Raw genomic sequence first — 27,298 nt, 5'->3', positions numbered from 1 at the left:
TACAATTGATGAGGTCCCAGACATTTCACAAGCCTATAAATCTGATAAGATGCGATGATTTCCTCTTCTCTCTGGCAGAGGAGATAACCCTGCCGGTGGCTGTCTCACTGCCCTGGATCTTTCTTAGTTTCAGTCTGAGAGGTCATATCCCAGTGTTCCTTTTATTTCCACCCTCTCTAAAAATCCCTGTGTTTCTCTTTTGAATCAGCTTTGTCATTCTGGTTTCCTCATTAAGTACTTCAATAGAACCTTGATATACGTTCACTGTCTATTTGTGGAAGAATGATATTTTTAACACAGAGAGAATGATGCTTTGACAATACAAGCCAGCTGCACCCAGCTCTGTCTGTAACCTCGAGTCTTTGCTGTCCCAGTCTGAAGCCCAAGCCCTCTTTCCTGGCTCCTGGCCGTCCCCCTGCCTCTGCCTCTGCCCCATGCCTTGTCCCTGGGAGCCCCGCCTGGGCACCTGCTGCAGCGCGGGGCGAGTGGCTCAGAAGACAGGGCTCTCCCTCGTCTTCACGCGGACTCCACGTCTCAAATGCAGCTGTTAAACTCGACTTTTCTTGTTGAGTTGGGGCAGAGGCGCCAACAGCCAAGACCAGCTAGCTAGACAGGTCACACTGAGGGATTAAGAAACCGGCTCTGTGACTCACCCTTTCTCCCCCCACCAGGGGGCAGAGAAGGAAACGGTTGGTGAGGCAGAGAAAGGAACATCTTTGGAAAGGTGGTTGGCGTGCCGTTTTTCCTCCTCCCACACCCAGGGGGCTTTAGTCCTCTGTCCAGTTGAGAGGCTTCTGAGAAACCCGTTTGGGTCTGGGCATGGGTCCCTGGGGCCATGTGGGTCTGAGCCACCCCTGGAGGAGGTCAGGTGATGGCTGTGGCTACGATGGCCAGAGGCAGCCAAGTGAGGAGAGGGAACCGGACACCCACCCGGAAATGGTCCCTGGAGGTAGGGCGTGTGATTCTGCAAAGCACCCTTGGACCCTGTGGAAGAGAGCTGGGGAAATGCATCTTCAATGTCCCTCTTCCTCCTGCCTGGAAAGGGGAGTATCAACAGTTGGGAGATGAGGTCAAGGGGCATCCTGAGCAAAGGAAGGGAGCCGGCATTGGTCCGGCCCCCAGAACCAGGCGGGAAGCAAGGTGAAGAAGCAGTGGAGATGCCCAGGACCCCACCTACACTCGGCCTTCCTGCCCTACCTTTACACCTGAGACAAGTCAGCAGGGGGGTGGGGGGGGAGATCCCAAAGCGAATGAGGAGCTGGAGCTCTGATATGGGCCAGAAAGGATTCCCTGAGTATTTGCTAACACCTAATCCCATCAGGTCCGCAATTCGGTCCGCAATCCACAGTGCAGACCGAAAGGGTCAGGGGTGACCGAGGAACCCTGCTTCCTCTGGCTCGCTCCTTACGTTGACATTGAGCATTTGTGTTTTAGCAGCATCGCAGCGTTCACACCCAGCCTGCCCTTGGCCTCCTTGCACCCCCACTTACTGTGAATCCCAGAACCAGCACCCAGGGCTGGAAGGAGCCCAGAAGCAGGCCAGAAGGCTAAGCCTTTGTGGGTTTTGTTGTTGTTTTGCCAGATGAGGAACCGCAAGACTAGGGAGGCAGACTGCACCTTTGGGTGACACAGACGTGCAGCATCTCCCTCCTTTCAAGGCAGAGACACACAGAGGGAGTGAGAAACGGCCCCCATGAGCCTGCGAGTGAATCAGCCTTGAAAAAGGTGCATGAAGCTACCAGGCAATAAAGACTCCCATCGACCGAAACCCAATAAGCAAGGGGCCTTGCTGACTCTCCTGCTGGCCCTGTGTAGCAGACACTCGGACACCTGTCCCCCCGGGGACAGGTGAGGAGCCAAGGCTGAGTGTGGTCGGGAGAGGTACTCACGATCGCTGGCTGCCAGGTAAGATCAACTGGTATAAGGAGCTAGTGGGGTCATGGCCGGGGGCTTGGTAACTCTAGGCGCATCCCTCTGCCACCAAGCCTGGCCCCCAGGTGTCTCTCCTCCCAGAGAAGTGGCCCGCCATCTGCCAAGTCCCCTCCTCCTCCACAGTGGCTGCCTGGGGCAGGGAAGGTGAGCGGCTGGCAGACAAGGCTAAGAGGCATCATGAGCACAGAGTTTCCACTTCTTTGGAAAAGCTAGCTTACGACCCAGGGCTCCCATTTCCTGCAGCAACATTGGCCTGAGTCCCACCACCGAAAGGCCCCTGAGGTCACCGCCCCTGCTTTAGACTCAGCCCTCCATCCCATCCCCTGCTGCAAACCTTCACTACATCAGAGTCCTGTCTTCTTATTCTTACAGATCTGCTATTGCTTTTGAGTATTTAAAACCATTATTGGGGCGTCTGCGTGGCTCAGTCGGTTGAGCGTCTGACTTCGGCTCAGGTCATGATCTCCTGGTTCACGAGTTCGAGCCCCTCATCGGGCTCTGTGCTGACAGCTGGGAGCCTGGAGCCTGCTTCGGATTCTGTGTCTGCCCCTCCTCTGCTCACACTCTCACTCTCAAAGATAAATAGACATTTAAAAAAATTCTTTTTAAACCATTATTATTCGACCGACTTTGAAATGATTGACGTGATTGATTACATGTGCAATTTTGTGTTTTTATTCTTCTTAAAATATTATCCTTGGACAAGGATTTAGCGTACAGACTTTGTACCAGGTGCTCAGGACAAGTTCCCCTGCCCTCAGAGAGGGGACAAGAGTCAGGCTTTTCAGCCCAGTCTAGCCCAGTGTTGACACATTGTCCCTCAGTGTCTATGAGCATCTTTGGGCAGCAGAAGTATTTTTGATCTTTGGCTAAGCTAAAAAAGCCAACATGTCATGTGTCTACAGTGCTACATGTACATGTCTTAAGGATTTAATTTGATATCTCTTCAGAGAATCATGTGATTTCTTTAGCCTAATTCCCTTCATAGCCCTCCAATCACAGGATGAGACAAAAGGGTCCAGAAGCCCCGAGCTGTCAAGGGTCTCTCCTTTCAGCGTCTGGAGCTCCTGACACCACCTTCCCCGGCGCATCTCGCCAAGAAAACGCCAGGTCCCCACGCGCGGAGCCCCTTGCCCTGTGCCTGCCTCTTGGTCCCCAGGGCTGATCCTGGGGGTCCCGCTTAGCCCTTGAGCGCCTACTGTGGGGAGGGGCCGAGCAGAAGTGGCACCTGGCCTGTGGTGCTGTCACTCCCACGTGGGCTCCTCCCCAGGCCTGAGCCTGACAGCCCCCCTGTATCCCTACCAGAAATTCCAGGTTGGTTGGTATTTATAGATTTTGAAAGGTGGCTGTCACTGAGCAAGCCCTTTCTTTAATCCTCACTGCAGATGTCACATGTCTTTGATGGAGGAGGAAGGGGCTCTCGGGTGGGGGAAGGGAGGAAGAGAGAGGCCAGGGCAATGGGGTCAGGGTGTGCAAGGCAGGTGGGCGGGCGCCAGAGCTCCCTGCTCCCTCCCAGCCCAGGCTGGGCCGAGTCCGTGCACCTTGGAAAGGAAGAGCCCTCCCACCTCCTTTCCCTCCCCAGGCCCTGGCTTGGCAGTGGCTGGCTGGAGGTCAGACGGCAGGGTTCCAAGCCAGGGGGTCCCTTCTAGTTCTGCCCTCAGGGCCACTCCCCCTCTGATGGCCCCTGCCTCACTCAATGCAGGAGCAGTAGTCCTGAGTCCCAAACCTGCTTCACCGGTCCTGCCAAAGCAGCCCTCACCTCGAGCCAGGTTCCCAGAGATGAAGCGGAAGAAGAAGCTGATGATATGTCCCAGGTGCTTCTTGCAGCCGTGGTGGCACTCCTGCAGCCTCAGAGCAGCCCCCCGGGCTGGTCCAGGGGTCTCACCGCGTCCCGCCACCCCTGGGCCTGGCCCCATCCTGGGGGCCCCAGCTCCCGCCCTCGGCTCTGCCTGACCAGCCACAGTGCAAGCTACCCCCAGCCTGCTCTGTTCTTCCTGCCTGCTTCCCCCGACACTCAGAGCCTTCCTGCTAGAATTCTCTCCCTCCCCCCACTCTAGTCTGTCTCTCCAGGTTGATAGCAACCTGACCGTCAGGGTCTTGGCGTCTCTGACCTAAACTTCCCTTCTCTGTCCTCTGTCCTCTGTCTCTGCCTCCTGCTCTCTTAGCCTTTCCCAAGACCTCCTGCCCACTGAGCCTCAGCCCAGAGCCCCCAGGGGCTGGCCAGCACCTGCCAGCCCCACTGCCAGGGTGGGCTTCCTGGAGCAGCTCCTAATCCTACCCCCAGGCCAGGCCCTTCACCTTGTGCCTGGCTCTGGCTCCTCTCGACCCCGCAACTCACTCTTCCTGGAGGCAGAAGGGCTCCTGCAGCTTCCTGGGCTGAGAAGGAGGTGAGAGTGGGGGTGGGCATTGCCCCTGAGCTCCCAGCACCAGTGGAGGAGGTGCCATTGGTGTGATATTTGGCATAGGGTGTGATCTCACTGCAAAGGGGCCTCACCCATATCCCAAGGCTTCTCTGCAGCCAGAAAGGGAGTAGCCTGCTCCCATCCAAGCTTCTGCCTGGTGGGGGGCAAGAGGGAGGGATAGGGGCCCCGGGCAGAGCTGGGGGATGGGTAGAGCCATGGCCTTTGGCTATTTCTTGACCTCTGATCTCTGCTCACCAACGACGCCAAACCACAGCCCCATCGGTGTCTCTATACAGTAGAGAATGGGGAGGTGAAAAGGGGTCCCTCTGATGAGGAAAGTAGAGGAAGACAAGTATGACTAGAGCAGAAACTGCTGACCATCCCCCCGCCCTCAGATTCCTCGGGCGCCTGCTATGCGCCAGGCACTTTTCTAAGGTCCCTCCGGCCGCCAGCGTATTCAGTCGTCAAAACAACCTTGCAAGGTACGTGTGGCCGAGAGTGGCACATGAGTGTTCGTTCTCCTTCGTTTCTCCGCCTACAGAATTCAGATTCTGTTGGAGGTGGTAATGTGCCCACCTTAAAAAAGACTACCATTCCCCCACCTCCCTTGCAGTCAAGGTGGCTCAGTTGTGGCCAGTGAAATACAGGCAGGCATCTTCCAGAGATTTCTATGAGAGTGTTGCTTTCCTGATGTAGGCACTACCGTTTCCTCTTTCCACCCAATTTCTCCTTCCTCTTGCCTAGAACGAAGGCCATGATAGCTGGAGCCAAAGCAACTACCTTGTGGCTGTGAGGGAAAGGGCAAAAACAAAAACAAACAAACAAACAGCCCCCACAAAACACAAAGAGCCCCAGAGACCTTGATTCTGACATCCCCAAGCTGCTAAACTGAGTGCCAGCCACTGCTTGGCCCAGATTTCTCATATCTCTGTCTACAGTAAGCCACTGTTATTTGGGGTTTCTGTTATATGCAGGGACAGCCAAGTCAAAACATTCCCTCCAAAGTGAAAGACGAACTTGCACCTTGCCCTCCCAGCGGGTGAAAGGAGGTGCAGTGTTGGATGGGCCTTCCTGGGTACCGCAGGTCAGCGTGCCGCGGCAGACCGTGTGCTTGGCTGACAGTAAGCCATGGCTGCGCAGCGGCTCAGGCTGCCTGATGACCCTGCGCGCTCACTGGCACACGCTGGGTTTAAGGCAAGGTGGCTTGCTCCGCAAGGCCAAGCGCAGGCCCCTGTAGGAGCGTTCCGTGCTCTCCTCGGGGTTTCGAGCAAAGCCCTGTTTTCTTTGGCAAAGATCTTTTGACGTGCAGCTGGCGGCTCGCTACTGGGCTCGCATGGACACAGAGGACGAGCTGGAGGGACACCAGGTGGCCGTGGACCTCCGTGCCCATCAGGGGCTGAGAATCGACCTCTCCCCCAGCTCGGAAGGCCTGTGTGCGTGCAGCGTTCCATCACCACGTGCAGGTGCTATGTCGCTATGTCTGAGCGCAGGGTCGGAGGGTCTGGAAGGCCCAGGCAAGTGTGTATGAAGTGACTCAGGCCCCCCTGGGGCCTGCTGCTCGGCCAGCTTCCCCTCAATCCACACCAGTGGCCCCGCGAGGCGTCCCTAAGGCCATCTGAAGAGGAAGAACGTTCACACGTAATTTCTAGACGGAGCTGCGAGAAATGCTGGCCGCAACTCGAGGCTGACCTGGTGGCCCACTCAGCAGGGAAGGGTGACGGGGAAGGGGAATCTTTGTGGCGGGCAGACTGTTGAATACAACTGCTTGCCCACACTGCCTGGAAGAAGAGATGGCCTGAGCATCATCGCTCATGGGCGGTTGCTAACCATTTGTTCCGGGATCAGGGAGGAGAAGGAAAGGAGATGCCAGGAGGGGTGACTGTTCTCCAAAGGGCGCCCAGACCCGAGAAGGAGCTCAGTAGTCAGGTGGACAAGATGGCCTGTCGGCCCGTATTCCTTGCTGCCTGGCACTGCTCACCAGCAAAGTGCCGTGTGGACTAAGATTACTTACGGGTTCAATACAAGAACCTCTCACCAGGCCGATGTGGCTACAGCCGTCGCCAAGCACCCAGCCTGCCAGCAAGGTGACAAGCCAGCCACCAGCCAGCAGGTCGGCTACATCGCGTCCCCCGCATCCTGGCAGGGACAAACCACTTATCCTCTCTGGAGCGGACACTCATTCTGCGCATGGACCTTCCCTCCTGCCCGCCCTGCTTCTGCCAACACCATCACCCCTCACAGTGTCCCACACACCATCATCACTGACCAAGGGACTCATCTGACAACAAAGAAGTGTGGCCAAAAGCCAGCGTTTGCATGACCCGCTGACCTTATCCGGTTGCCCAGGCCCCGGAGCCGCTGGCCTCACCGAACAGTGGAAGAGGCCATGGCAGACCCGGTCCCAGCACCTGCCATGCGGTTATGCAGATGCTGTCCCGTCAGATGCTGGACGTGCTACTGAATATGCTGCTTCTCCGGCAGAACGAGGGATCCAGAAGCCAAGGGAAATGGTACCAGTGGGTCCTCACGCCCCCTCGCTGCGTTTTTGTTTCTCATCGCCAATACTCTGGGCTCTGGGTTAGAGGTGTTGGATCCCAAATCAAGAATGCTTCCTTAAGGGGCGCCTGGGTGGCGCAGTCGGTTAAGCGTCCGACTTCAGCCAGGTCACGATCTCGCGGTCCGTGAGTTCGAGCCCCGCGTCAGGCTCTGGGCTGATGGCTCGGAGCCTGGAGCCTGTTTCCGATTCTGTGTCTCCCTCTCTCTCTGCCCCTCCCCCCGTTCATGCTCTGTCTCTCTCTGTCCCAAAAATAAATAAAAAACATTGAAAAAAAAATTTAAGAAGAAGAATGCTTCCTTAAAGGGAAACACCAGTGGACCTGCTGGACCGGAGGCTGAGGCTGCCACCTATCTGGAGCTCCCCACGCCACTTAGACCAACTGACATAGTGGGTGTTGGGTGGGCAAATGATCCTGATCATGCAGGGGAGAAGGTTCTACAGCTGCATGAGGTGGGGGAGGGGACTGCTAGGTCTGAAATCGAGTGAATTCTCCAGGGACTTGATTAATACTGCCAAACACAGGGATAAAAGTTAGTGGGGTGTTATAGGCAGGAAGGCCAAGAGCTCAGGTCGCCTCAGGGATGAGAGTTTGGATCAGTCCACCAAGAACTCTTAGCTGAGGCCTCTGTGGTGGTTTACAGACTGTTAACAAATTTCCTACAACAACTCCGTGCAGAGGTAGTCTGTTTCCCTTTCCCTCAAATCTGGGCTGAGCTGGGGACTTGTTTTGACCAATAACATTCAGTGGAAATGATGCTATGTGAGTTCTGGAGCCTAGGCCTCAAGAACCTTTCTGTCTTTTCGTATTGGAACAGCCCCATTCAGAAGCCAGCCCCCTTGTACACTGAGACCACCGTGTGGTGAGGAAGCCTCAGCAGCCCTGGAGAGGTGGACGGGCACTGAGGTACCACATGTGAGTGGAACCTTCTTGGCCCAGCCCAACCACCAGCTAAACAAAGGCAAGTGAATCGTCACAATCGATGCCATGTGGAGTAGAAGCACCATCCAGCGGAGGCCCGCCTTCATGCCTCACCCACAGAAATGAGAGAAAACAAAATGGCGGGATTTGGGGCTATTTTGTTGGGTGACAAAAGGGTAACTGAAACATCCCTCTCTCAACTTGGGGTTTGGACTCAACACACTCTCTCCGGAGAAACCCTCTTCGCCAATCATCTCCCCCGCAGACTCCAGCCACTCAACTTTCCATACCTTTGATGAGGGTGAAGGCTTCAAGAGCCACGTGGCCAGTTTCCAGATAATTCCTGGCATCTCAGTTGGAAACACAATGTTGTGCATATCTTGGTGCTTCAAACGCATTAAAATTCTGTCAGCATATATTTAGATATCCTTATAGATTACAGACAAATCAATTTACTTTTTTTGTCCTCAGGTCTGTCTACCACCACTCCATTTGTCGGGGTACCAGTGGTGATGGCAGCTTTATGACTTTACATGGGCTTGACAGAGGCAGAAGTGTGTACCCAGAGATGAACACAATGGCTGAGCTGGGTCTCCACTTTGGAGGAGGGGGCAGGAGTGTGTCCGTTTGCGTGAGGAACGGTTACACGTATCACACAGGCGCATGTGGCTGCCTCTCCAGTGTCCCTACCAGAACGACAAGGGACGTGGGGGCATTCCCCAGAGTGGCAGGCAGGGCCCTGGCCTTGCCACATCCAGGTCTCCTCCTCTGGTCTTCTAGAGTTTCTGTGAACTTCCCACCGGTCTAGAGTAAATGCCTCTCCGGACAAAACGGCCCAGCCTGGACTCGGTGGTCTGTGGCCAAGACCCCAGGTTATTCTGTGGGTGGTATTACTGTGACAGCTTTACAGTTGAAGAATCCCAGTCCTACTGCCCTCATGGGGAGCCACACTTGAGGAACGGGTCTATCCAGTTGGTAGCCTAGCCCAGCTCCTGGAGGGTTGTTCTGGTATCCTGACAGGAAGGATGTTTAGGTGCTGTGGAGACATGCAGAGCAGGTCAGAGTCCCAGAGCCCTCTGGTCCCTGAGGACGAGCCCCCCAGTATTGGTGAGGGGCACACTTTTCAGCTGGGGATGGGGGCTCCTCCATGCTGCCTGCCCTGTGCTCCCGGACTCCCGGGCCCATCTCAGAGGCCACCACTGCAGGCTCCCTCCCGACTCCACACGGGGGCCTCCACAAACCAGGAGGGATGGACGGCCCGGCACAATGGCAGCTGGTCTAGCCCTTGCCCTCTTGACTCCTGGCACCTGAGTGCCACCCCCTCCTTGACATGGTGGCTTAAGCCTCGGGCACATCCCTATGTTTTACTGGGCCTTGGCTTCTCCCCCCAAAGCTGTCCCAGAAATGTGTCTCTGACCTGCTTCTTCTGAGTGGAAAAACCCCTGACAACAAGGGTGCAGTGTCTCGGCCTTGTGGCCGCTTTCCACGGGCACCCGCTGCCCAGGACACCGCGGCTGGGCCCTGCTGAGCTCAGGGGCCAGGCAACACTGAGCGACACCTATTGTTCTCTGCACCCAGAGCCCGTGAAGTCTCCTGAAGGAGCAGAAGTGTCTCACTTCTGCACGGTTTAGCATTTCACATGCACACGAAACCCTCAGTGTGACCGACCCAGTAGTGGCATCCTGGAGGGACACACAGAGGGCGTATTTGGACTAAGGAGCTTGGGGCAGGGAGCTACGCCTAGTAGAGACAAGGGGTGCACCGGGGTCTCGGCCTCTCAGTCTGTGGGGGTGGTCGCTGCCTCCAGAGATCCCTGACGGTCCCCGAGAGAGAAAAGATACGGAAGACACACATCAGGGTGGGCATCCTGCCTGGAGCACAGGGAAGAAGCTCCAGAACCCTCGCTCAGCCCCTAATATCCTGTGACCTGCGGAGTCACGTGACCTCCCTGAGTTTCAACCGACTTTCGTAAAAAAACGAGGCGTCCGCAGCGCCTTCCTCACACAAGGAAATAGGATCTTGTTTTTGCACGTTTCACATACCCTGGGAGCGCCTGGCGTGGTGTCTGATAAACAGGTTCACGCAGGGGAAGGCACCAGGCTGGGCCTGAGCCATGGGTGGGGCCCCCGCCAGGCTCCACTCCCCTCCACCACCCCCCACACTCCGCCTCCCCATCCTGCCCCCTGCTCATGGCTATGACAAGTCTTTAGCAAACACATTCTGACAGCTCAGCACAGCAATTAACCTGAAAGACCCTGGCCTCCAGGAACCCGCCCCGAGCTAAAGGTGGGACCTGTGGGTGCGGCCCTCTCAGCCCCTCTCCTTGTGACCTTGAACACACCAAGCCCGCCTCCAAGCTTGCTTTTCTCCATGCCCACCCACACTCATGGGTGCAAAAAGCCTCAGCCGGGAGGTGGCACATCACACTCCAGCCTGATGCTTCATGCCTCCAAATTGCAAGTTGGAGATGGGGCCCAGCAGGCGTGAAGCCCCGGGGCTAGGTGGGGGAGCTGGATGGAGAGGATCAGGGAGGGAGAGACACCGAGGTGCTGGTCTTGTGCTATGCCAAGAAAAGCCTGGAGGGGGCGCCTGTCTGGCTCAGTTGGTAGAACATGCGACTCTTGAACTGGGGTGGGGATCAGGGGTCGTGAGTTTCAGCCCCGCCTTGGGTGTGGAGCCTACTTAAAAAAAAAAAAAAAAAAAAAGAGAAGCCTGGGGTGTAAGGCCAGTAGGGCCTTTGAACCTCAAGCAACACAAGCCGTGTCAGTGGAAGCAGACCGACCCCGCGGGTGCACACAGCTGGCCACACCGCAGCGCCCCGGCTCACCTCTGCCCTTGGTTTCCATCCCGACAGAAAATGGAGTTGTTTTTGCCCTGCTGCAGAACAGACAGCACTACAACGATGCGAGCTTCCCAGGTGAGCTGTTTGCATGAACTTTCGGCGACTTCACGTTTCTGCCACGTGCAAAAACCTATCCTCCCATCGCTGCCCCGAGAAGTTGGGGAGAACACGTGGACCCCACCTCTGTATTCACGTGCACTCGTGCTTCTGTGAAAGGCCTGAGCGCGGAAGGGGGGGGGGGGAGGGCCGGAGGCAGATGGCAGCAAGCAGCACAGATGGGCAGTGGCTCTGGGGGCAGCGGAAGGGAGGGGCTGGGCCCGTGCCGGGAGCACCCTGAGTGGGGTTGCGGGTAACGGACAGGGGCCTGGTAAGTGGCAGCCCCTTCCCCTCCCACACTCCGTGGAGGTGACCGCCAGCCGCTTTGCCTGCTACAGACCTGGGCCATCCCCTCCCCTCTCCTCCCATCAAGCCTGGGAGCCTGAGGCCATGATCGACGCCCATTCTCCGGGTCAGAGGGACTGAGGCTCCCCGGAAATCACGCAGACAGGGCTGTCGGGGCTCAAGTCTGCCCTTTTCCTTAAAGGCAAAGCGGCAGACTCTGCTGCACGCCTCGTGCCTGTGATCACACGCGTGTGGGTGTGCACGCGTGGCTGCGAGGGGTGTGTGTGTGCGCCCACATGTGCATGGGGGGGGCACGCTTGCGTGTGGCGGAGGCACAGGTGTGTTGGTCGGTGTGCACCGTGTGGTGGGTGCGCCCGTCCGTGTGAGGGCACGGGGGGGGGGGGGGGCTGCGTGAGGCCACCTCCGCATCTCTTGCTCTCTCACGCTCAGCAAACATCAAATATCACCACGGGCAAGCGCCAGGCAGCCATTTGCTGCGTTCCCTCAGGACCACCCGCGGTGCGGCACCCCCCCCACCCCCACCCCTCACCCCCCGTGAAGAGCCGGCCCCAGGCCCTGGGGTGCACTGGGCAGGACCAAAGAGGGGCTGGGGCGGGGCCTCCTCCTCACTGGGCCTCCTCACTCATTGCCGCCCATCCTTTTCACAGAGGACTTAGGAAATACGCGTGAGCAGCCCAAGGTTACCCGCTGAGGGTGGGCAGGGCGAGCTGGGCCTGTCAGACTCCGACGCCTGGCTCTACCTTCCCAGTGACCTCGGTGGAATACCCCAGCGCGGTCCCGATCCTCTGTCGCCCCCTCCACGGGTCCTGCTTTGAGCTCAGTGCCTTGCTTGGATTGACGGGGAAAAAGCAGGAATGAACGGAAAGCGCCATCTCCCAATCTAGGCAGAGGTTGGGGTCCCAGGGTGGTCTGAGCCCTCGGATAGAACAGAGCGCACAACAGATGCCCCACCCCCACCCCCGCCCTCCCTCCCAGCCTGCCCCAGCCCCTACCTGAGCCCTGTGGGGCCGCACTGGACAGGATCCACTTGACCAGGCAACACCGCATCAGGGCCTGGCGGGTGAGCCGGGGCCTCTGCCACTTGACGCCCTCCTTCTTGCTTAGCGGTGTGCGCCCGGGATCCCCCAGGAGGCTGCCATCTGACACCTTCATCACTTCCTGCAGCAGGAACAGGCAGAGCAGCCCTGAGCCCTTGCTCACTGAGAGGACCTCTGGGCCAGCCCCAGCCTCCCGGGCAAGGTCGACCTTAACTCCGCCAGCGTCTTGACCTCCAGGCGTGCATGCCCAGAGGTCCCAGCTCAGCTGGAGAGTTCCCAGGGCACTGCTGACCCTGGTACTGGTCGTCCCCTGCCCCCCTCTCTCCAGGAGCTCTCAGCCGCTGCAAGCCAGAGGCAGCTTCAGGCACATACAGTGTCCACGAGAAAAGCAGCCCGGGTGCTCCAGGATGACGGCATGACATCCAAGGCCGCTCTAGGGGTCTGGGCGCTGTGTGCCTCCTACGCACAGTCCCCTTTGGCCACACCCATCTACTCGGGGAAGACACCACTCTTCCCCATGTCGGCACAGCCCAGTGAGCCCCACCCCCACCTCAAGAGCCAGCTACCAAGTCACCTCTCCCAGGCAGCCCCCCAGCTTCTAAAACTGGGGGATCTGGCCCGTCCTTGTGTTCTAGTTCCCTAACAACACGGCTGTGCCCTGACGACTCGCTGAAGGAACTCCCGGACAAGGGCAGGGCTGGGGGTTTCCCTACTCTGCACGCTGGCCTGGCATATAGTGGGGCCCCCAGAAGGAGGGAGGTGAGGGTCCACACTCGTTCATCAAGCCCCCCATCCTGGCACAGGCCTGGTTGCCAGAGACCATCGTCCAAAAGCCCTCACTGGACTAGAGCCCGGACACGGGAGTGGATCCATGCAAGGTCACACAGCCAAGTCAGGTTTCCTCGCTTGGCTCCTGAGCCCTTCATCTTTTTCACCTCGAGGCAAGCAGAGGTTGAAAGGAGAGCCGGGCGATCTCCCCCGTGAGGGGGCACATCGATGGAGCCCTCTACTCCAAGCTGTGCAGCCGTCGAAAGAAGCAACTCGAACAGGTCTGGAGGAATCCTAGAGCGGGGAGCCATGGAGGGAATGCTGGGAAGTGGGCTCCTTGTCGTGTGCGGCAAGGGACGGTGGCCACGGTGGCCCCTCCGGACATCTGCTGGGACTAGTTTGCTGCCTTTGTGAGATGCCCTCCTGCTTGGGATGGCTGTGCCACGGGTGCGTCCTGGCCCATTGGGCCACTGCCATAGGTAGCCCCCAGGTTAACTCTGCCCATGACGCATGGCCTGAGTGCCAGTCGTGGGAGGAAGCGCCCCTGGGTGGGCACTAGTTCTGAGCAGGTGGCCAGGACAATGGCCACTGGGGTGGCGAGTTGGTGATATCCTTCCAGGGTCGTAGAATTTCACGCATGGTACCTTTGGACAGTCCTGAAAAGTATGTGTCTCCCCAAATAAACAGATGTGCAACTGGCCAAGTTCTGCAGACACAGGCGTAAGAAGCAGAGACTGACCCAGGCTGATGATAACTGGAAAGGAATCAGCAGTGGGGGAGAGGGGGGAGGGTCCCAGGCCAACCACAGTCCCCCCAGAAAGGACAGAGGGCAAGGCTTGGAAGACAAACCAGAGCAAAAAGCAAGCAAAGGGACAGCCAGACCTCAGCCACAGTCACCCCCTGGAAGAGGGCAGCCAGGTCAGCCAGAGCGCGTCTGCTTCTGCTGCTGAATACACTGGCCCCTGCTGCTGGCCCCGCCAGCCTAGAGGCTCTGGGCCTGGGACCCCCCACTGGCCTCATGGCACTGCTGCCCCTAGGACCTGGAGGCTGCTGTGGGGGGCCTTCTCAGCTGGGTCGCTAGTTCAAGGTCAGGAGTGGAGGAATCTGACTGTCCCAGCCCAGATCGTATGCCTAATCTCTGGCTACGAGAGGAGCCAGGAAAGCAAGCATCTGGACTTTAAGCCTCTCTCATGTCCTCAGCAGGGGCTTTCCTGAACAAGAGGTAGAAGAAAGTCCCCACAAATGTCCCCTAAACTGTGGAGTTTGTGCAAACGCCCAGGTGAGGGGAAGGGGTGTGCTGCATTCTCCAGTTAGGCAGGAGAACCCTCCAGGGGCTGGGTAGGCTCAGAGCTCCAGGAGACCCGTTCATATTTAGGGCTGGACAGTCTGCCTCCCGGCCAGCTTTCGATGAAGTGGCCGCCTAGACAGGGTGACATCCACACCCCTTATCCTGATTTCTGGAGCCTTCCCAGTTGCAAGTGCCGTCTCTTATAGTCACCCTCCAAGCCACCTCCCCAATACCCATGCTCAGCAACGCCCCCTACATTTCCTTCCCTACTCCAAGGCTTGCCCTGGCAGTGAGAGGGGTCAGTGGTGCCCAGAGCCGCAGCAAGGGTGAGCACACACCATCCTGGTGGGGCAGAAAGAGGGCGTGACAGAGGTCCCCAGAGGTCTCCCAGTGCCAGGGATGCTGCGGGAGGTCCCCTATATGCACATGCACACGCCCATGTACACACAGGTCCTGCCCAGGCTGTGTCAGAGAAGCATCCTCTCCATTATTAATGATCTTATTCAGGAGAGAAATGGCCTCAATGAATAAAGTCTTTATTTCAGTCCGGGAGCGGGGAGGGGGCAGATTGGCAGCTGGTGTTTGGTTACTTCATGAATTCTTTGCTGTAGGCTCTGCAGCTGGGGTCAGCGGAGAACATCAGAAGGAAACACTGCAGTGAGAGCATCAGAGCCTCTGTTGGGATCAGGAGCTACCTGCTGGGACCCCCTCTGTCTCGGGACAGTGCTGGTGCTGGCTCCTCATGGAGCCCCCCCCAGTCACGGGGATTCTGTCCTGCAGCCCAGGCCTAACTAATGTGGGAGAGATGCAGCCTGGGGCCCAGGGTTCTGTCCTCCAGGGAAGGCTGGGAGGGCCACAGGCGGGGCTGAGACCTCCCTTTGTGCATTTCATTCTGGGCCTCAGGGTCATGAAAATCCCACGAGATTGGCAACGCCACTCCTGTCTTAAAGATGAAGAAACTGGGGCGCCTGGGTGGCTCAGTCTGTCCAGCGTCTGACTTTGGTTCGGGTCGTGATCTCATGGTTCGTGAGTTCGAGCCCCGCGTCGGGCTCTGTGCTGTCAGCACGGTGCCCGCTTGGATCCTCTCTCCCTCGCTCTCTGCCTCCCCTGCTTGCATGCTCTCTCTCCTCTCTCTCTCTCTTTTCTCAAAAAATAAACATTTTTTAAAAACAAAAATAAAGATGAAGAAACTAAGTCCAGCAGAAGTTTGGGGGCATGCCAGGGCCACACTGTCCTTGGGGTATCTTGGTATTGGTCACAGGCTGTACGGCTCAGGCTTCCTGGGGTCGGGCCCTGGAGAGGCCTTGGAAGTTGGGGAGGGATTCCCAAGCCGCCTCACCATGTCAGACTAACAGTCTGTGAATGTCCCGATGCCCTCCTGGACTGAGGAGCCCCAGTGTGTGTGTTCTCCCTGGTGCAGAGAGTTGGGGACAAGAGTGGCAGGAGCCCTGTCCCCTGAGCCTGTGCCCTGAGCCCTGCTTAGGAGGGAGGAGCCCTATGATGGCCTTCCCCTGTGAAGTGGCTGAGGGGTCCTCGCAAGGAGGAGAGGAGGGGCCCACAGTGACTGAGACAGGGTATGGCCACAGGCCGTGGACTGAGCCCATCAGACCTTGGGGGAGGGCAGGAGGAGGGACAAATGACCCAAGTGACCGCAGGCCATCCCCATGAATCTTTGACACCTGTCTGGGAGAGGGTCCGACCAGGCTGTCAAGAAAGTTAATGGCCACCCTGGGATCTGGAAGCTCTCAGGCACAGAAGAGAGGGAGCCCTGAGAGGTGACATATTACCACCCTTACCCCCAAGCTGCCTCTGTGCTAAGAGGTGACAATTGAGGAGAGCTGAGTCAGTGAGGAAACTCCAACACAAATTCAATCCCCTCCCACCCCTGCTAAGGAACCACCCCCCCCACCCCACCCCCCACCCCCCCGTGGCTTCCGCTGCATTTCACACAAAACCCCAGTGCCTTGGGCCTGCCTCCAAAGCCCTACTCCGGCCCGAACCCTGCCTGCCCCTGGACTTCCTGTCTCATCTGCCCACCGCCAGCCTCACCGTGCTCTGTGCTCTTTACACATACGGGGCAAGTTCGCACACCACCTTCGCACCGCTGGCCCCTCCACCTGCACCTTCTATCCAGGATCTCCCCATATTATGTCTCACAACCACACGTGATTCTTCAGTGACGTCAGTAAAGCTTCAATTGAAAAATATTGCCATATATACAAAAGAGAATACATATATATGTGCGTGTGTGTGTGTGTGTGTGTATACGAAAAGCTCAAGAAATATTCACAAATGACTGGGGTGAAAGTCCCCTCGTGCTCTTCAAAATTCACATGAGAATTTCTCTCTTCCCACTCTTGCTTGATCCTGGCATCATTTCCATAGGGGACAGAGCCATCCCTCCATCCTCCATGGGCCCCCAGGGGTGGCCAGGATTGGGTGACAGGGACCAATGAAGCCAGAAGACCTGTGCCCCGAGGTCACACAGAGTCCCCGGTGGCACATCTAGCACATGTGGGTGTTCTGGGCCACATCCCAGAAATGGCCCTAGGCTGGCCCTAAGCTGACCCTGAGGACCTCAACCTAATTTGAAGTCCACAGGGTCCCTCAAGGGCAGAGACCACAGGTGGGCAAGGTCATTCCCTGACAACTCCGCACTGAGACTCACAGCTCCTGTCCAGCCAGATGGGTCAGGAGCAGGTCTTAGCTCACTTCCAAGTCCAAGTCTGTGAAGAGCAAGGGAGGGACAGAGAGGACATCAAGCTGGCCATGTACTTGCTACGGGCCAGGCACTGGGTTTGTGTAGAGACTCGTATTTGATGCTCACATCAACCTATTGAGGTTCCTTAGACCCTCTTCCAAATCACCCCTCTGAAGGCCAAGTCCCATAATAGGCTCTTTCTCACACCCTCTTACCAAGCTTGCCTGGCTCCCTGCGGTGTGTGTGTGTGTGTTCTCTCGCTCAAGGTCAATGAGGAGTCAACCTAACTGTTCAACTTGTCCTGGTGGCTCTGGCTGGAGGTCCCGGGTTCCAGGGGGTGGGGCTGTGCCATTGGGCACCTGGGAAAGGCTTCCCTCTGGTTTGGGAGATGACTTAGACTCTGGGAACCCAGACCGCCCCTCTACCTTTACCTCCTTTTTTATAGAGATGAGGTATGGCTCCAGCTCAGAGTCTCAGCAGGCCGTGGGGATGGGTGGGGGTGGGGAGTGGAATTCGGTGCTGTTGTTTCATGGCAATGTTATGGTTACCTTCTACTTCATCAACAGCTACCCTCTTTCCATTTACAATAACTATTTCAAGATCCCCCTCAAGGGGAGCCTGGGTGGCTCCGTGGGTTGAGCATCTGACTTCCACTCAGGTCATGATCTCGCAGTTCATGAGTTTGAGCCCTGCATCGGGCTCTGCTCTGACAGCACACAGCCTGGTTAGGATTCTCTCTCTCCCTCTCTCTCTGCCTCTTCCCTGCTGGCTTGTGCACGCACACACTCTCTCTCAAAAAATAAACATTTTTAAAATAATCATTTTATATTAACTATATATTGAAATAATATTTACACTGGGTTCAATAACATACATTAAAAATAATTGCACTTTTTAAAGAAAACTTTTTTTAATGTGCCGACCTGAACATTTAAAACAAACCTGTGGCTCACGCTACGTTCCCATTGGCTAGCACTGTTCTAGATGGTTCTCAGACCTGCCGGTTGGAAGCTTTGGGACAGCCTCCTCCTGCCAGGGCACACCCTGATCCTAACTCCTCTCTCCTTCTCAAGTCCCAGCTAGGGTCAGTCAGATTTGTTCCAGAGAGGTGGCCCAGTGGAGTATGGAGGAAGGCTGGGGGACAACGAAGGAGGAGGCCAACTTGTGGGGCTGCCCGAGTCCGGGGGAGGAAGAGGGGGTGTTGAGCCACGCCCAGGCAGTGGAATGGGTTGGGGGGGGGTGGATATTAGTGGGTATTTAGGATCTGCTGTAGATGTGGATAGTGGTGGGGGGAGGCGAGGTGACTCCTCAGTAACTATGACACCTATCACCATGGAGACGAAGAAACAGACCGACCCCCTCATGCCTTCCAGCTGCCCCAGAGTGACATCTGGACTTTCCACTAGGAACACCATCACCTGAGAGTTTTCACCACACCACAGAGAGGGGCCAGATCGTTTTAAATAAACTACAAGAACCTGGGCCAGCACATCTCACCTGTGACTCCCCACTCCCTGTGGTCAGCTGCCCTGCTCACTGCCCCGGGCACAGGGGGCACAGTTTCATCCTGTGGGGGCCCAGCCCATCTGGTCAAGCCACTAGGGGTGCACCCAGGTGAGACCTTGAAGCAACTACTTCTGTCTCCGTGGTTCTCATCAGCTGGGCTCCAGAGAACCCCCGAAGTGAAGCCCAGAGGCGGCTTGGCAGAGGTTGCCTGTGCGCATGGGGAAGCATGTTGGGGAGGGGGGGGTTGCATGGCTGGAGGCAAACCCCAGTTAAAACATCCAGGCTCCCTCCCTCCCAGGTCATGTCATACAAGCAAATGCACGGGCGAAAGGCAGACCCCCAAATATTTACAGACATTTATGGATGAGAAATAGCATGAATGGTTGCATAAGGAGCACTGGGACCCACCGGATGCTGGCTTAGAAGGCACGCTCAGCCAGGGAGGGGGATGTCAGGGAGGTTAATGTTATTTCAGCCCACCAAGTACAGTGGGAAGAGGTCTGCAGTCAGCCAGACAGGAACTTGAATCCCAGGTCCTCACCTCCTGGCTGGGCAGCCCTGGACAAAGTACTTGACCGTGCTGAGCCTCAGTTTCCTCATCGGTAAAATAGGGATAATAATATGCCTTTATAGGACCGTGGGGAAGGTTAAATGAGGGAACATACACAAAACCCCGGCAGGAGCACGGTTATCGATAGTCTTCATCCTTCTGATGCCGAGTAAGGTCTGCTGCCCAGGGCAAGGGTCAGGGCCAAGCGATGGCCCAGAGAGATCCAACTTGCTCTGGATGTCCAGAGAGATCCAACTTGCTCTGCTCAGCTGCTGCGCATCAGAATCACCTGGTAGCCTCTCCCACATCTGGCGGCCTGGGGGCCACATTATTTGATTCAGTGGGGCCTGGGCTGCTCTATTTTTTTTTTTTTTCAGTTTATCTATTTATTTCGAGAGAGACAGAGACAGCGCCAGTGGGGGAGGGGCAGAGAGAGAGGGAGCAAGAGAAAGTCCCAAGCAGACTCAGTGATATCAGTGCAGAGCCGGATGCGGGGCTCGAACCCACGAAGGAACGGGGAGATCATGACCTCAGCTGAAACCAAGAATCTGACGCTTAAGCTTAACCAACTGAGCCATCCAGGCGCCCCTGGGCTGCTCTATTTTTTTAAAGCTCCTCAGTAGATTTGACAGTGCAGCCAAGATTTAGAGGGCTCATCGCACCAAATGGGAAGTTCTAGACCTTGTCTGTGGGAGGAAGGGCTCTCAGGTTCTCAATCTCCCTCCCCGCCTCCCTCCTAGGAAGGCTGCCTCAGGGCCAAAGTCTGGGTCAGCTGGGGGGATACAGAGAGCTGCTCAGATGTGGGGCTGATTGCCCCCCGCCCCCAACCCTGTCCTGGGGACAGCAGCGCAGGCGGCTCACTGAGCAACCACTCCTCATTGCTTGCTCTATTTCCATCACTTGAGACAGATGGCAGGAAATGGCGGTGGGCGTCGTGTCGTGCAGGCCCCAGGGATTTGGGGTGGGGAGGCTTTGGGGAGCCTCGATTCTCCACCCACCCCTGGGTACCTACAGATGCAGGCCAGGCAGCCAGCCTTGTGAGGGGGGAGCTGAGACTGTCCTGAGTCCCTGCCAACACTTCCACATGCACGCACGCACGCACGCACTGGAGCAGGGGAGGGGAGGGCTGGGTCGTCCCTGCCCTTCCTCTGATGGCTGCCACCTGGGCTAGGACACAAGCTCCCCACCTGACCCTTGCTGTGTAGGCAATGAGGGTGTCCCATTAACCCAGGGGTGGACTTGACCTGATTACTGACAGCATTCTCCTGCTGGAGTGCCCTTCCCAGGCTCTGCTCGGGATTCAGAAAATAGTAACATTGACACTCCAACCATTTATGGAGCTCTTGCTATATGCCCGGGCTGTGCTAAACAGGCTGGTGTAGGATCTCATTTATCTAGGAGGTGCATGATATTTCCCGCAAGAAAATGAGGAGACCATGGCACAGAGCAGCTAACTAACTTGTCCAAGGACGCACAGCTAATGCATGAAGGGGCTGGGTATGAGCCCAGATCTTCCTGATGCAGAGCCAGGTTAACAGCCGATAAGGTGCAGCCATGTTATCGCCCCAGGCCACCATTGTCTCCTGGCCAGGGCCCTTTGAATACCAAATAGTGGAGACGGGGCTCTGTTCTGTAACAAGCCAGTGGGCATATGTGTGTACATATGGGATGGGGCATGAGATCTGCCTCCTGGCGCTTTTGCTAGTGTCCCCCCCCACCTTTACCCCCAGCCTCCACTGGGCAGCACAAGGTACCGACCTCGGGGGAGGGCCCAGCACAGGCTATGAGTGTATCTAGGCCCAAATGGGGAGACTGAACCTCAGAGAGGGGACGGACCCCGCCCAAGCTCACAGGGTCAATTGGGTGGAGTTGGCCATAGAGTGCCCATCTTGAGAGAGGATCTTAAAACAGAGTCAGGGTGGGCTGGGCACAGGGGCATTGGCACCAGCAGCAGGTGGACTCGGGTTTACCCCTTGCTTGCCCTGGCGGTGCGTGCCAGGGGGCGGGGGGCAGAGCTGGAGATGAGGCCAGTGAAGACCCATGTGGGCTTTGCCTGGCTGAGCACGGCACAGGCCCATGCCTTTGGGGTCGGCGGGGGGGGGGGGGGGGGGGCTTGTTGCTGGACAGAGACCTGAGGCAGGAGACCAGAGAGGAGAGGCTGGGCCAACTGGGAGGTGGGACAGGCCCCCTCTCGGCTGTCCCGCCAAATCTCAGCTTAGTTCCCCCTCTCCAACTCTGGCACCTGCCAGCCCCCTTGGTTCTCTCCCTGTCATGTGGCTGCTTTGTGGCACTCTAGGACGGGGGCTGATCGCAGCTGACAGATGCACCTGTTCAAGGGAAACATCAGTCAGCTGGGGATGGGGAGCTGGGTGGGGGCACAGTACACAGTGACTTACCCCCCACTATGCCCTCCTTCCTGTCCTGTTTCCTTCCTGCCCTTTGTCTGGAGGACCAGCTAAGAGGACTTGCCAAGTTCTCTCTCCTCTACTTTCTTTGCCTTGGAAACTAAGGTTGCCCTTCTCCCTCACAGAGGCCACATTCAGGGCCCCACAGCTGCTCCTGGGCGTCACCAGAGATGCCTTGGAGTGGGGTAGGGAGAGCAGATGGGCCCCAAGCCAGTCTGAATCAGCTGAGCACCTCCCACTCCTGTGGAAGATTTTGATAAGAAAAGGGATCCTGATTTCGAAAGATTGGGATCCTTTCCTTTGCAGTTCTGGATCTGCAGCCCGGAAAGGGACCTAGGGCTGGCTCAAGGTCACATGGCTAAACCAGGGGACATGGCCAGGGGTGGGGTCTGGCTTGTGTGCTCACTGAAGTTTTCAGAAGGAACAATGGGCCACAAACCCATGGAGCCAGCCCCCAGCTGGGATGGGGCACTCCCCCAGCTTCCTGCTTACAAGAATGCCACTCTCCCTTTGTAGTCTTTTCCCAGGACGTCCCCAGCCCTCCCACCAAGCCCTAGGGAACTGGGCTTTGGAGTAAGAGGGAGCAGGGCTCGAATTCCAGCTATAACACATTTCAGCTTGCAATCTAGGGCAGGCCTCAGTTTCCTCATCTATAAAGTGGGTACAATACCAAGAGCTACCTTGTGGGCTGCACGGGGGTCCAGGGAGATAATGCAGGTGCAGGCCCTGCTGGAGAGGCCAGGCAGGGAGAAGCCGCCACCTCAGCGATCCTGCCCCTCAACCCTGCCCTTCTCTCAGACTCCACCTGGGCAACAGAGGCACTTCGCACCCTATCTCAATTCGGGGCTTTGATCTCTATCTTTGAAAGTGGGTGAGCAAATTCGGGCCCACCTCCCGTGAGTGGCCTGCAAGAAGGTTGGAAGCTGGGCAGATAGCTGTTCCTATTGCATAGGCCGGGCCACGAAGACATCACTCCCTGAAAACCTAGGACGGCAGCTCGTGCCTGCCACGGGAGACCCTGTGGTTCTGTTTGTTCCTTTCCCCTAAGAGCTCGCGGGGTTCACGCTGCACAGGCTGCTCCCCTCTCTGAGCCTCAGTGTCTGCAGAAGGGGAAGGGGCAGTGCCTGCCCCCCTGGGGCGTCGTAAGGATCCATAAAGGACTGGGTAGTGCATGGAGAGGCTAAGGGACCCATGGGGTGTTATTGGGGGCAGCCACTGACCATGACTGACAGGCAGGTGAGGGCAAAGGAGTCGGGCCAACACCAGCCTGTGCTCTGAACTGCGGTCCCGGCTAGAGAGGAAGATTATTTTCCCCAGTCCCCCTGCTGACCTTGGTGAGGGACTCCGTGGTGGCTTCCCTTGGGACCTCTGTCCCTGCCTGGCACCCGTTCCAGTCTCTAGCCAGGCTATCCACAGGAAGGCCACCGGCAGGCATAAGACACAGTGAGATCCGCAGGGGCCTGGGAGCCTGCTGGACTCTGCTCACCAGGCAGGGGAAGGGAGGGAGTGACCGCCGGCAGGTAGGGCCAGCAGAGGAAAGGAAGGACTGTCTCCCGTTTGGTGGATGGAGCAGGCTTGCGTGCACCTGTGTGCGGCCTGAGTCTAGAAACCCCTCCCGCTGTGTGCAGGCTGGTCGTGCGTGCAGCACAAGCCAGCTGTGGGCGCAGTCACAGGGCACGCTTGTGTGGTGCGTACTATGCCTGCACAGGACCTGTGCTGGCTGTGGCGTGTGTGTGTGGTGAGTGCAGAGCACATATGCCGGTGACAAGGCACTAAGTTTCTCCGCTTTTGCCCTGGAGGCTGCTGGGGGGATCCGCGATGACAGGAGAGAAAGCATCTTTCAACGCGCCCTGTCGCCATGCTTGAAGGGTTTCATGTCATCACCGCTGCTGGTCCTCCTGTCGCCCCTGGGAGCTGGATCAGAGAGGCCAGGGGTGGCCCGGCTCTGGGGAAGTGTGGCCTGGAACTCTGGGCTGCTTGTCCTCATGGGTGAAAGAGAGGCAGGAATCCACCTCTGGGGGGCGGGGCGGGGCGGGGAGGTGAAGGTCGGGGGAGAGCGCAAGATGTCAACCCAATGTCTATCCTTCCTTGTTCACAAGACCCTGATTTTATTTGAGTCATTTTGCCCGTCCTTCTCTCTACTTCCTGCTGCCTACATGTGCTGGCTGGAGCTCCAGCAGCCATGTTGGACTTTAAGGTAACCTCAAGAATGGAAGCCAGTGAGACAGATGGAGCCTGAGTCCCTGCTGGCCGTGGGGTCTCCGTGCCAGCCCTCTGTTGCCTCCCTCTGGACTTGAGCCTGAGAGAGAAACGTGACCAACCCTGTTCAAACCTCTGTTAGTCGGGGTGCTCTGCTATGAGCGGCCAGATCCAAGCCTGACGCCTCTTCCTTCTTCCCAAGCAAGACTGTCCCAAACATGTGAGGAGCTTGTAAGGCATCAGGACAGATTTTTCTGAGTGTGGGATTCTGGGATTCAGCTTGTTTTCCTTTCCCTCCTTCTTCTTCACTTATTCTTCAGCCTCCCAATTCTCTGTGACTAGCTCTTGAGCTCTATCCCAGGCATATTCCTCGCCCGCTCTCTTCCAACCTCCCAGCAGCCCCGCAGAGTGAGAACTATTAGCATGTATCCCTGTTAGGGGGCTCCTAAGCCCTGCGGGAAGTGGCGTTCATGAATTATTTGAACAATTAAAAGATGTATTCATGCCCCTGCCTTCAAGCCTAGGCCACCCCCTCCCAGCACTCAGCCTTCCCCCACCGGTGGCGAAGGGCTGGGGGCCCAGGCTCAGGGTCAGCGGCCCTGGCACTTGCCCCAGGGACCCAACTGAGCAGGACCAGCCACCTGCCTGACCCCAAGCTCCTCCTCTGTCCAACTTCTATGCCACAATCACCTAAAGCCTCTCCAGTCCACAGGGGGCCCCAGAAGTCTAGCCTCCCAGACAGGACAGCCCAACATTTACTTTTCCAAAAGTGACCCTACAGGGGACGACAGGGCTCGAGGTCAAAGGAGGAAGCACAGCAGGGCTCCCCGGTCCGGGGCCACCCTCGGAAGCCCTCGCTCCCCACCCCTGAGCGAGCCCCCAGCCCCTCCGGCGCCTACCTTCGCCCGCTGCATCCTGGGCGCTGAAGAAAACTGTTGCCGGCCTCCCCTCTTCGCAGCTGAGAACAGGACTGCCGGGCCGGCTGGCAGCTGCCTCATGTTTGCTTGGACCCAGACGTAATTGCTACGGGCGGCTCCTCGCCCGCCCCCTGCCCACCCCTCCCTCCCCGCCTGCTTCTCCCCGCTCCACCCCTTCTGCTCTGCCTCCTGCCTCTCTCAATCCCTCTCCCTCCCTCCCTCTCACTCTCTTTCCCGCCCTCCCCCTCTCTCCCTCTCTCCCTCCCCACCCCTCTCTGATAATTCTCAGTCCCCCTCCCGGGCTCTCTGTCCCACTCTGGGTATAAATGGTTCCTAATCCTTCCCTCTGAGCCTGCTGAAGCCCCTTTTGCCTGGCTCTTGGCTCTCCCCTCTGCTCCTGTTGCGAGGCTGGCGTCTCTCTCTCTCTGCCTCCCCCGCTGTCTATCTCTTTCTCTAACGCACACACCCTCTGCTCCCCTACCTTGGTCACAGGAGGGTGGAGTGGTGGGTGCAGAGAGCCTCCGCTGGGAGCGGAGGGGGGGCGGGAGGAGAGCTCCAGTGCCGACGGGGTGTTGGGCTGGGAGCCTGGAGAGCCTCCCCTAAGGCATTTCCAGAACAGGCCAGCCCCTCCCCTCCCTGCTTCCCCCACACAGAGACAACCTCGGGTCATCTTAGGGGATATGGGCTGCGAAGAGGGACCTGGCTCCACCGAGGCTTGGGGTCTTCCTGGTGCCCCTCCAGCTGCCCTGCAGACATCCTCCGGCCACCCCTGGTGCTGGGGCATCCTTTCTAGGGACATCATTCTGGGTCGCTGGGTTGGAAGTGGCCGCCCTGATGGGGGCTCATCACTGGAACGGGTGACAGTCACCATGACCACATTATGTGGGTCACACACAGGGGTCCTTCCAGCTCTTTCGTGTGTCCCTCCACCTTCAACTGCCTCCCTTTTACCCCACATGGGGCCTCGCAGTGGGGAGCCCTCCTGAGCTCCTTATATTGCCAAGACAGCCTGTCTCTCCAGGGCCTGTCCTCTCTCCCCAGCTGGGTCCGAGGTTGGGACCACATCAGGGAGGCTGGGGGACCTTGCCAGATCTACTGCGAGATGGCGGAAGTGGAGGAAGGGGGTGAGGGTCCCTGAGTTGGGGAGGGGATCCTTCCTGCCCCTCAGGAGGGCAGAGTCCTGGCCACTTGCTCAGTCCCGGGAAACCACCCAGGAGCCAGGTGCCCAAAACCTCCGCCAAGTTTCCCTTTTCTGCACCCCGAGGAGTCAGCCTGTGCCAGTGGTTCCCATGGAAACAGAGCCTGAGACACCCCCCTCCTTTGCAGCATGCTTGGGAGCACTTGCCCTCCCTTCTCTTTTTTTCTTTTCTTTTTTTTTTTTTTTTTTAGCCAGCCAATTAGCTCCAACTTTCAGATTCTCTGGGGAGGAAAATAGTCTGGAGCTGTTGACCCACTGAGGCAAGAAAGACTGCTTCCGGCACAGGAGACAGCCCAGGGGTCCTGCCCTGCCGGACAGGCTGGACCTCAGGCCAGGAGCCCCAGGAAGAGGGTGAGAGGCTGTCGGTCAGGGGCCAGGCTCTCTGGGGCCAAGTCCTTGCGCGCTCCACCTGTATTCTGAGAAAGCGCCCACAAGCAGGGACTCACTGAACATTCTGTCTTCACAGTGGCCTTGGGAGGAAGGCCATTATCTCACTTTGCAGATGATGAAAGAGAGACCCCAAAAAGTTACACGATTTGCCCAGGGTCATAGGCTAGAAAGTGACAGAGCCGGTACACGGAGCCTGTTCCTTTCATCCCAACGTGACCAGGTGGATCCCGCCCCGCCTTGTATGTTCCACACATTAGCTAGGAAACACCTACCACGTGGTCCAGGGTAGGCCTGGCCTTACCCGTGGCATCGTGTGAGGAGGCTGGACCAAAGAAGCCCCCTGGCCAGACCAGCACAGCCCTCCGCAGAATCACCCACATGCTACCTGGGACGCCCACTGAACTTTCACTACTCAGCATGCTTTCTTCCAAGGTAAGGAGCTTTGAGCTGCAACAAAACAGGACAGCTGCCCTCCCCTGCCAGGCCCCCATGCCCACGGGCCTTGGGGACCTCCCACTGCAGCTGCCTGCTGGCGAGGACGCGTCCCTCACACAACACTCATTTGGACCACGTGTGCCCCTTCCTCCCCTCTCCCGCCCCCCATGCCCTGAGGGCTATTCCGGAGCCCCAGGCCCTTCCAGCTGGGTCCCTCCACTGGACCCTTGGGCAATGCAGGAATGAGACAGGGCAGGAGGCAATGGAGCTGGAGGACGTCCAGGAGCAGGGCCGAGGCGTGGGCTGGTGGGCATCGGGCACCGGCAAATTTTCCCCAGGAGGGAGTCTGGGAGTTTCCAAAGATTCTTTGGCAGTGTATCAGACCCAAAAAAGGTGAAGAAAGGTTGCAAGACAGCCTCGCCTTGTGGGCTGCAGACACTTCAGCCTGACGGATTTCAGCTGTGGTTTTCCTCACATTGGCCCGGAGGAGGGGGAACCCAAGGATGGGGGAATTTGGAAGGGGGAAAGGAAGGGATCATTGTAAGCCCTGGGGAAGGCTGCTTCATTGGGTTACGTTTGAGAGGAGGCAGTGGTGAGCACCTTCAGGTGGCCAGTCCCACCTTGGTAAGGGACTCACCCCACCTCCGCCCGGGAGTCTTGGGGTCTTTCGGACCTTCCTCAGTTGTTGCTCACAATTCTCTCCACTCCAGTCCCAAGTTCAAAGCCCTCATCCCTGGGCGCTCCCAACCTGACTCCATGGAACCCCCAGTCTATATCTTTTTCCCTTGGCCCTTTTTTGGGGGGCCCCTGGTTCTGCCGGCCCCTGGTCAAGGGGTGGTGCAGGGAGAGA

The 27,298-nt window shown here is 57.6% G+C and overlaps 1 protein-coding gene across 1 annotated transcript in view; it reads right to left on the bottom strand.

The window, feature by feature from the left end:
• KCNIP3 (potassium voltage-gated channel interacting protein 3) overlaps nt 1-24,563 on the bottom strand; it is an 84,401-nt gene extending 59,838 nt beyond the window's left edge. The window contains exons 1-2 of the mRNA XM_027033674.2: nt 24,408-24,563; nt 12,047-12,212 (exon numbers count right to left, since the gene is read on the bottom strand). Coding sequence (XP_026889475.1) covers nt 12,047-12,212; nt 24,408-24,506 — 265 coding nt within the window. The 5' untranslated portion in view covers nt 24,507-24,563. The remainder of the gene's footprint in view (nt 1-12,046; nt 12,213-24,407) is intronic.
• Between the last annotated feature and the right edge of the window lie 2,735 nt (nt 24,564-27,298).

This window comes from Acinonyx jubatus, chromosome A3 (genome assembly GCF_027475565.1).
Source record: "Acinonyx jubatus isolate Ajub_Pintada_27869175 chromosome A3, VMU_Ajub_asm_v1.0, whole genome shotgun sequence".
NCBI classification, from domain to species: Eukaryota; Metazoa; Chordata; class Mammalia; order Carnivora; family Felidae; genus Acinonyx; species Acinonyx jubatus.
Note: the sequence above shows the minus strand (reverse complement) of the source record. Positions and strands in the feature narration are given on the sequence as shown.